The 9,073-nt window shown below is 39.7% G+C and overlaps 1 protein-coding gene across 8 annotated transcripts in view; it reads right to left on the reverse strand.

The window, feature by feature from the left end:
* LOC116096655 (zinc finger MYM-type protein 1-like) overlaps positions 1-9,073 on the reverse strand; it is a 16,124-nt gene that overhangs the window by 3,399 nt on the left and 3,652 nt on the right. For 3 of the 8 annotated variants that reach the window (XM_031378695.1, XM_031378693.1, XM_031378691.1), the window contains exons 2-7: positions 8,565-8,714; positions 7,787-8,024; positions 3,208-3,382; positions 1,462-1,612; positions 893-1,021; positions 713-750 (exon numbers count right to left, since the gene is read on the reverse strand). In XM_031378695.1, the coding sequence (XP_031234555.1) occupies positions 713-750; positions 893-1,021; positions 1,462-1,612; positions 3,208-3,382; positions 7,787-7,989 (696 nt within the window). In that variant the 5' untranslated portion in view covers positions 7,990-8,024; positions 8,565-8,714. Of the gene's footprint in view, positions 1-712; positions 751-892; positions 1,022-1,461; positions 1,613-3,207; positions 3,383-7,786; positions 8,025-8,461; positions 8,540-8,564; positions 8,715-9,073 lie in introns of all 8 variants that reach the window. The other 5 variants (XM_031378697.1, XM_031378694.1, XM_031378690.1 and 2 more) reach the window with 2 other exon arrangements.

The following is a 9,073-nucleotide window of genomic DNA, read 5'->3' on the forward strand; positions in this document are numbered from 1 at the left end:
ACATGGTGGCTCACAACCATCTGTAATGGGCATCTGATGCCCTCTTCTGGTGTGTCTGAAGACAGCTATAGTGTACCCACATACATGAAATAAATAAATAAATAAATCTTAAAAGAAAAAAAAGAATGGCTCAATTAAAAATGAAATTAAACAAACAAAAAGACCCTCAGATATATAACAATACTTTAAAATTAATTTTGGTTTTTGAAGTTTTTTTTTTTAATTATACATAGGTGTTTTGCCTGCATGTATATCTGTGCATTACTTGTGTGTCCACTGCCTGCCAAGGCCAACAGAGGGCTTCTCAGATTTCCCCGAAATTGGAGTTATAGACAGTTGTGGTCAGGCACTTGAGTGGATGGGGACTGAACCCAGGTCCTCTGAAAGAGCAGCTAGTGTTCTTAACTCCTGAGCTCTCTCCAGCCATAATACTTTATAGCACATATATGTGTATAAAACATATCTATGTATGAAAATACACATACACACAAAATCTGCTTAAGATTAAAAAAATCAGGATGGGGCTGAAGAGATGGCACAGCAGTTAAAAGCACTGACTACTCTTTCAGAGGTCCTGAGTTCAAATTCCAGCAACCACATGATGACTCAACCATCTGATCAGATGCCCTCTTCTGGTGTCTGAGGACAGCTTTGGTATACTTATGTAAAATAATTAAATAAATCTTTAAAAAACAATCAGGATAAAACTTACATTCACAATGACATTTGTAGGTGCAGAAGAAAGTGTAGCTGTTGAAACAAACGAAAGCACATATTCAAGATTTTATACTCTAATAGTATCATAAGCTCATGAAGCTTACTTCATGTCAGGAAACAGACAGACAGATTCAACAATATGATAAAACAATGTTTATGTCAAATGTCTGTTTACCTTGTAAGAGATCAGCATTCACAACCAGGTCAACACGATTGTTTACTAGTGACATTATATTGCTTATAACTGGATATTTCTTTGGACAGAGGTTCTCTTTTGAAGCACTGTGTACCATGGATACATTAACTGACAAAAATAAACAAAAATCGTTGTTATAACCAAGCAGAATGCACTGTCTAGTGGTAAGTGGCTTTGTGCTGAGTGTGCCAACTCAGTGGCAGAGTACGTGCCCACCATCACACCTGGTGGGCATCGAGCCCAGGGCCTCTGACACTCTGGCCAAGTAGTCTGACAACTGAGTTACATTACCAGTCTGTTTGGATTTTTTTTTTTTTTTTGTGGAATAAAGATTTTATTTGTGAGGTAATGTTCTTACATGGGAGCTAGGATCTAAACTTGGGTCCTCATGACTGAGCAGCAAGCAATCCTAATTGCTAAGGCATCTCTCCAGCACTCATTTGGAATTTTAAGTTACTTTAATAATGAAATTAATCCAAGCTATAAAGGAAAAGCAAAGTGTAGCTATATTCCAGTACATAGTGCAACTGGAGGCTGTTAGGGCTCACCTGAAGAGGATTCCATCACAGCACTGTTGTATGAAGAAAAACAAACGGAGCAGTAAACCTCTAAGTTCCCCACGTCATTAGCAATCACAATCATCTCATCTGACAGCTTCAGTGATTTGCAAGGAAAAGATCTAAGTATTCTGGGTGGTTTCTGTTTAAAGATTAAAAATAAGATTCATATTTCTGATACATCATATGCAATACTAAAAACACTAAGCATACTACTGTAACTGCTTTTAGCTAAAATCATATAAACAATAACAATTCTTTACACTTCCTTAAAGACTAGAAGAGAGTCTAGGCTACAAAAACCAAGTGAGGCAGTTTGATAAGCTTATCTGAAAACTATTTTACCATTTAATAGGTACAGTAATAGTAATAATGTATATGCAATGAAAAGAGAGGCCACCAAAGAAAGTTATTATCCCAGGCAACTAAAGCCTACTGAATAAGAACACAAATTGAATTATAGATTTTTCCTTGAAAATGAGCCCTTGCACCAGGGCTAACAAGAAAGAGAAGGGTACTTAATATCTACTATAGGATACTGGGGCAGTACCTGTCCCTCCAGGCCAGAGGTTCTGAACCTTCCTAATACTGTTTCTCATTATTTCATTGCTACTTCATAACTTGAACTTTGCTACTGTTGTCAATCATAGTGTGAATATCTGATATGTAGGATATCTGATATGTGACCTCCAAAGGGTTGGCAACCCTCAGGTTGAGAACTGCGGTTCTAGGCTAACTTCCTGGTAAAGAATCACAAGCGAAGCTGGGTGTGGTGGGGCATGCCTTTAACTCCAGCTCAGGAGCCACACCTGGCTCCTCATCCTGTTAGTGAACCATACAATGCTCGTGCAATTCCTCCTTTCAGACAGAAGGACCCTTTCTTTTGCATATGCTAGGGGTTGGACACAGGGACTGAACACTCATGCTAGCTCTATCACTGAGCTCAATTTCTAGCTCTCACAGATACATTCTGCGGGCAGTGCTCGCTCCACAGTTCAAGACACTCTGATGGCACCAGCTTCACTGACAATGCCATCCAGTCAGGAAAAGGCTCAGGGCACACTCAACCATGGATACCAAAGGAGTTGCTGGAGATTTTGATTTCTTGATATTCTGATGTATTTAGTATGAGTTATATATTATTGTTTTTCAAGATATGGTTTCTCTGTGTAGTTCTGGCTGTTCTGGAACTCATTCTGTAGACCAGAGTGGTCTCAAACTCAGAGATTTGCTTGCCTGTGTCTCTCAAATACTAGGATTATGTATTACCATATTACTAAATATCATGTAACAATCAAGATATATATTGATTCTAATTCATAAAGAAGGATCAAACCAATAACTGTGTTCATCTCATTTAGTCCACAAAGCAAGGCTGGCTTCTTTGCTCTCAGGAGCACCCAAAGGTCTTTTGCATGTTCACTTACCATCAATCAAAGATTTCCCCAATGACACCAAGCACGCTCACGGACTAGCTGGCGGGATAGCAGCTCCTTTTGCTCACCTGCTTCTACGCATTAGTATTCTTTGCACTACTCAAATAAGGACACTGCTTTCCCTGAAGCATGTGGGACAGATTATAGATCACAGCTCTTACACTAGTTCACAACGGAACTTGTCAGCAGAATGAAAATGTGAAAGGTAGGCATTATTGCAAAGACTAGAACAATAGCAACAAATGACATTTAAGCAGAATGACAAGAATTCTTCTAGACGTTAAAAACAATTGAAACTTACAGTAGATGTCTTCTGACATATGATGCACTTAGGCAAAGTGCTATCAGTATATACGGTAACACATGGCTTTCTTTTTTCTTCATATGATGTAAGACAAGATTGGCTACAAAAGTTTTTGTTACAACTACTATCCTCCAACCGGACACTCTTCATATCCTTTAGATTTAAAATGTCTCTAAAAACAAACAATAAATTCTTGTTAATAGAACAATAAATATATAAAGTAATTTCTAAGTTTCTGTGTGTATACATGAGGGGCCCAGAGCAGGGCGTTGGGCATCTTCCCCTCTTGCTCTTTGTATTGTCCTGACCCAGTTTCTCACTGAATTGGGAGCAAGAGTCATTGTTTGGGCTATGCTGGTTGGGTAGTGAGCTCTTGCGATCCTTCTGCCATGCATTTACTGTAAAACAAAACAAGGCAATTTAGTTCCAGAAATTAAGGGTGCTGTTAATAAAACAACATTTTCAAGTTACTTTAATTTGAACCTTGACAATCCCTAGCACCCACATGGCAGCTCACAACTGTCTGTAATTCTTGTTTCAGGGGATCCAGTGCCCTCTTCTGCACTCCAGGGGCAATGCATGTACTTGATACACAGACATAAAAGCAGGCAAAAGAATAAACTTGAATATTCGCATGACTTTACTTGTACTGTTGTGGACCAGGTCTACTGACCAGGAAAGGATTTATGTCCTCTTGCAACTCCCAGGCCATAATCCATCACTGAAGGAAGGGCAGGACAGGAATCGAGATCACAAAGGAATCTGCTTCCTGGCTGACTGTCCATAGCTTAACAACACAGGACCATGTGCTCAAGGGTGGTACCACTCACAGTGGGGCGGGCTTTCCCACATCAATCATTGATCAAGAAAATGCCCTTGTCTGCAGGCCAATCTGATGGAGGCATTTTCTCAATTGAGGTTCTTTCCTTCTGGTGACCCTTTTGTGTCAAGGTGAGAGAAACTATCCAGCACAGGGATAAAAGGGGACATGGGCACAAAGCATTGCCATGTTTATCAGTGGTTGACTACTGTCTCAAGACAGTCTATACAGAAAACTTGAGTTATAACCTTAGCCATCATTTTTTTATTAATTATATTTCTATGAGACTATATGCTAAACTATTGTTTAGAAGGGGACATCAGGCAGATATTTTCTGGAACATGAAGAAAGACTGCCATTTCAAGGGAAACAACTCACAGTATTTACCACTAAACTTTTTTTTTAACGGTTTATTTGTTATTATAATTAAGTACACTGTAGCTGTCTTCAGACATACCAGAAGAGGGCATCAGATCTTATTACAGGTGGTTGTGAGCCACCATGTGGTTGCTGGGATTTGAACTCAGGACCTTTGGTAGAGTCAGTGCTCTTACCTGCTGAGCCATCTCCCCAGCCCCCTTACCACTAAACTTTTAAGTAAAAATTAGAGGGGGCTGGAGAGAAGGCAAAGCTTTTGAGAGGACCGACTGCTCTCCCAGAGGACCTGGGTTCAATTCCTAGCAACCACATGGCGATTCACAACTGTCTGTAACTCCACAATCTGACACCCTCATACACCTTCACACAGACACAGGCAAAACACTAATGTACATAAAATAAAAATAAGTTATTAAAGAAAAAGTTTTAAAAATTTAAAAAGAAATTTTAGGAAGCCTGTATCTGCCATCTCTAGCTTGATCAATTCTTTTTTTTTTTTTTAAGATTTATTTTATTTATTTTATGTGTATGAGTACACTGTAGCTGTTCAGATGGCCGTGAGCTGTCACATGTGTGGCTGCTGGGAATTGAACTCAGGACTTCTGCCAGCCCACATGCACGCTCCAGCCCCTCGCTCTGGCATAATTCACTGTGGCTATCTTCAGACACACCAGAAGAAGATGTCAGATCTCATTACAGGTGGTTGTGAGACACCATGTGGTTGCTGGGATTTGAACTCAGGACCTTCGGAAGAGCACTCAGTGCTCTTACCCACTGAGCCATCTCGCTAGCCTGCTTGATCAATTCTTACTACCTGACATCTTTTTTGAAGAGACTGGTGGCTGATTTTTAAAATACGTTCTAGTTCTACTCTATCATGGATTTTTTTTTTCCCCCCTGTGGTAGATATGTGTATAAAAATATATCCGATAGTAAAAGTGTTAAGACCCAATGGGAAGTCCCACAGCTTCCATTCTCAATGGCTACTCCAACTGTACTCAGTTCACTGAGTTGTGTAATCTTTAGGTCTGGTTAACCTTGGTCTGTGATTTTTTTTTTTAATATAATTACGTTTAAAATTCAAAATAAAAGAAATAAAAAAAGCCAACCATGTTAGAAGGACTTTTATAGTTAGCTAAAAATAACTGAGCATGAGTGTGAACTGGCCTGTAAATATATTAAACATTACTGAATAGGCCTATTTAGGACCAGAATGATTTGTCTTCAGAATTTCTTTTTATTTCCAGTACTAAAGTGTTGAAATGATGCTTCTTAAACATATCTTAATAGTTTTCAGTAAAAAGTCTCCCCTTTCTAATATTTTAAATGTCATCTTCAAAGTTATCCTTCATTTTGCTTCATTAAACAGAAACATTAAGTATTAGTTAAAAATATTAAATCATTGCTAAGAAAAGAAGCCTTAAGCCAGACGGTGGTGGGACATTCCTTTAATCCCAGCACTTGGGAGGCAAAGGCAGGCGGGTTTCTGAGTTCGAGGCCAGTCTGGTCTACAGAGTGAGTTCCAGGACAGCCAAGGCTACATAGAGAAACCCTGTGTCAAAAACCCCCTCCCCCCCAAAAAAAATTTTGGGACTTCAGCCAGGCAGTGGTGCATGTGTTTAATCCTAGCATTCAGGAGGCAGGAGGATCTCTGTGAGTTTGAGGCTAGCCTGGTCTGTACAGCAAATTCCAGGACAGCCAGAGCTACATAGAGAAACCCTGTCTGAGAAAACCAAAAGACACTATGGAATGTGAAAAATTTTAAAAGTCTCAATAAAGAGGCTACAGAGATGGTTCAGTGGTTCATAGCACTGCTACTCTTCCAGAGGACTTGAGCTCAGTTCCCAGCATCCACATGATGGCTTACAACCATCCATAACTTCAGCTCCAGAGAATAGAACGTCTTATTCCAATTTCCCCAGGCAGGGATGTGGTCACATATAAACATGCAGGCAAAACACCCATACATGCAAAATAAAATAGATCTAAAAAGTCCCAATAAAAACATGTTATATTATGAATAATGATGGCCTCTCCCAGTCTAAGGCATGACTATCACCTTTTACCCAATCCACAATTTCTTATATATATGTAGGTACATTGCAGAGGAAGCCAAGGCTGTCTATTTCTTCTCATCATACCTGATTGTTATTCCTTAAAAGAACAACTTACACAGCAAATTCTTTCTTGCATGAGTCTTTTCAACGCCTGTGACATGTAGTAAAGCTGTGGCTGAAGAAATGTAGTGCGTATATGCTAACCATAGCAACATAGTGCCTTAACTCCTCAGAGCCTCATTTTCCTCAAAATCAAAAGAAAAGGTCTGCACTGGGTGATCTCTAATGTCCCTTCCAGGTTTTTGACTCTGCAGAAAGAGAAAGTAGACTGAAGAGAATGCCCTATAACTTATAGCCCAAAGGAAAACTGGATATAGTATCGTTCTGTAGGATTGTAAAAGCAAAGGGAGGCCCAGAAAGGTGGAGCAGTGCTTACAACTGCTCTTGCAGAGGACCTGTGTTTAATTTCTAGCAACCCACATGGTGGCTCACAACTGTCTGTTTCAAGGGATCAAGTGCCCTCTGCAGGCACAGGGTATGTAGGTGGTAGACAGACATACAAGTAGAGAAAACAATCATACACAAAATGAAATAAACAAACTTAAAAAGAAAAAGAATAAAGAAAACAAAAGAAAAGAAAGAAAAGATAAAGTTAGGTATAGTTCCAGAAAATAGGACCTGAAATAAAAGACAGTGTTGGAAGTGCCAGCCAAATAAGGAATTAAAGCAAAGGATCTGCGAGCCTATTAGTAAGTATAGGTCCAGTGTGGTGAACACTCCTACAGTCCCAGCACTTGGAAGGCAGAGACAGGAGGACTTCTGAGTTCAAGTCCAGCCTGCTCTCCACAGTGCACTCCTCGCTAGCCAAAAGCTACACAGCGAGACCCTGTCTCAAAAAAGGAAACCCTCCAGGGGACTAGGAGTAAACATGAGGAAATCATCTCGAGTTGAGTCCCTGACTCAAAAAACCAAGACCCAAACCAAACAGACCAATCCAAACCAAAACCCCAAACCCATGTCTTATCCACATCCTAAGCATGGAAAACATCCTATTTGATATTCTCAATGCTCACATGTATTTAACAAAATTCTAACAAAGAGATTCTCAATGCTTCTCCACCCTTCCATGTAATTTGTGTAAACCCTTCAACAACCAAAACTACTTCTGAGTGATTGTAAAGGAACTGAAAGCAGAAGCAAACCCTTCTCATTTACCTATGGTTTCCCATCTTCAGAGAAGACAAAAGCATATAAAATGACAACCAAGACTCTGACCAAGATCTATGCAGAAAAATAAAAGGCCTTGCTTAGACTTCCATACCTTGAGCAGTTTAAGCACATCCTTTTGAGAGGAGCTGGGGACACAGCAGGTGAAGGGTGCCCATCGATGCATAGTCTAGAGCAGAAAAGCTCAGTAGACCCTTTCCTCTGAAAAGCTGTCTGTCCGTCCTGAAAAAGTCTTTTACAACTGAAACAGGAAAGCCGGACAGCTGTGGCTGGAACTGTAGGAAGCATTTTATTCATGTCCGGTGAGAGCAGGAAGACCGTCAATTGTGGAGCTTGAGAAATAGAAAGAAAACAGAATTTTCATTTACATAAAATACATATGCACCTTTTACTTTAGAGGCTACTTCTGGATATGAAACCAAACCCACAATAGCATAATATTCAAAGGCAATTTTAGAAAGTAGACTAAATTGGCTATTTGATTGATCAAAAAAAAGTTATGATTAGTTCTATTACTGTCTGAAAATGTAGTGTTTCTTTTCTCTTGAATTTTTGGGTTGTTGGGTTTGACAATACTCTTAAAATAGAGAATTGAAAATAATGTACAAAGTTTCTCAAGGCAACTGGCCAACTCAACAGAAAATGGCAAATTAAGGGAGAGCCTGCTGGACCCTTCACATAACTGTGACTGAGCACCAGATGATGGTGTTCTGTGTGTGCTTTCTTCCTGTTCACCAATTGAAAAAAAAAGTTTTTTTTTAAGACTTACATTTACAGGGTTGGGGGTTTAGCTCAGTGGTAGAGTGCTTGCCTAGCAAGCACAAGGCCCTGGGTTCGGTCCTCAGCTCTGGGAAAAAAAAAGAAAGACTTACGTTTAAGACTAGAAGGGTAGATCACTGTTTAAGGGCACTTTGTTGCTCTTACAGAGGACCTGGGTTCAGTTCCCAGCTCCTGTAACTCTAGTTTCAAGAGATTCAACAACAGCTTCTGGCCTCCTTCAGCTCTTGAATATATGTGGTGTGCTGAAATTCACACAGGCAAACACACAATTAAGTAAAAGTTCTAACAATTACATTTAATTAGTGTGTGTGTGTGTGTAAGGGACTGTACTCATGACGCATGGTATGTGTGGGGAAGTCAGTCTTGGCCATTAATCTCAGCCTGGCAGGCTTGACTGCAAACACCTTTACTGACTAAGCTATTTTTCCAGGGTCTCAATCTAGGATTTTTTTTTTTTTTTTTTTTTTTTTTTTGAGACAGGGTTTCTCTGTGTAGCCCTGGCTGTCCTTGAAATCAGAAATCCGCCTGCCTCTGCCTCCCAAGTACTAGGTTTAAAGGCATGCACCAACACTGCCCGGCTCAATATAGAATTTTTTTTTTT

Source organism: Mastomys coucha, unplaced genomic scaffold (genome assembly GCF_008632895.1).
Source record: "Mastomys coucha isolate ucsf_1 unplaced genomic scaffold, UCSF_Mcou_1 pScaffold18, whole genome shotgun sequence".
Lineage (NCBI taxonomy): Eukaryota > Metazoa > Chordata > Mammalia > Rodentia > Muridae > Mastomys > Mastomys coucha.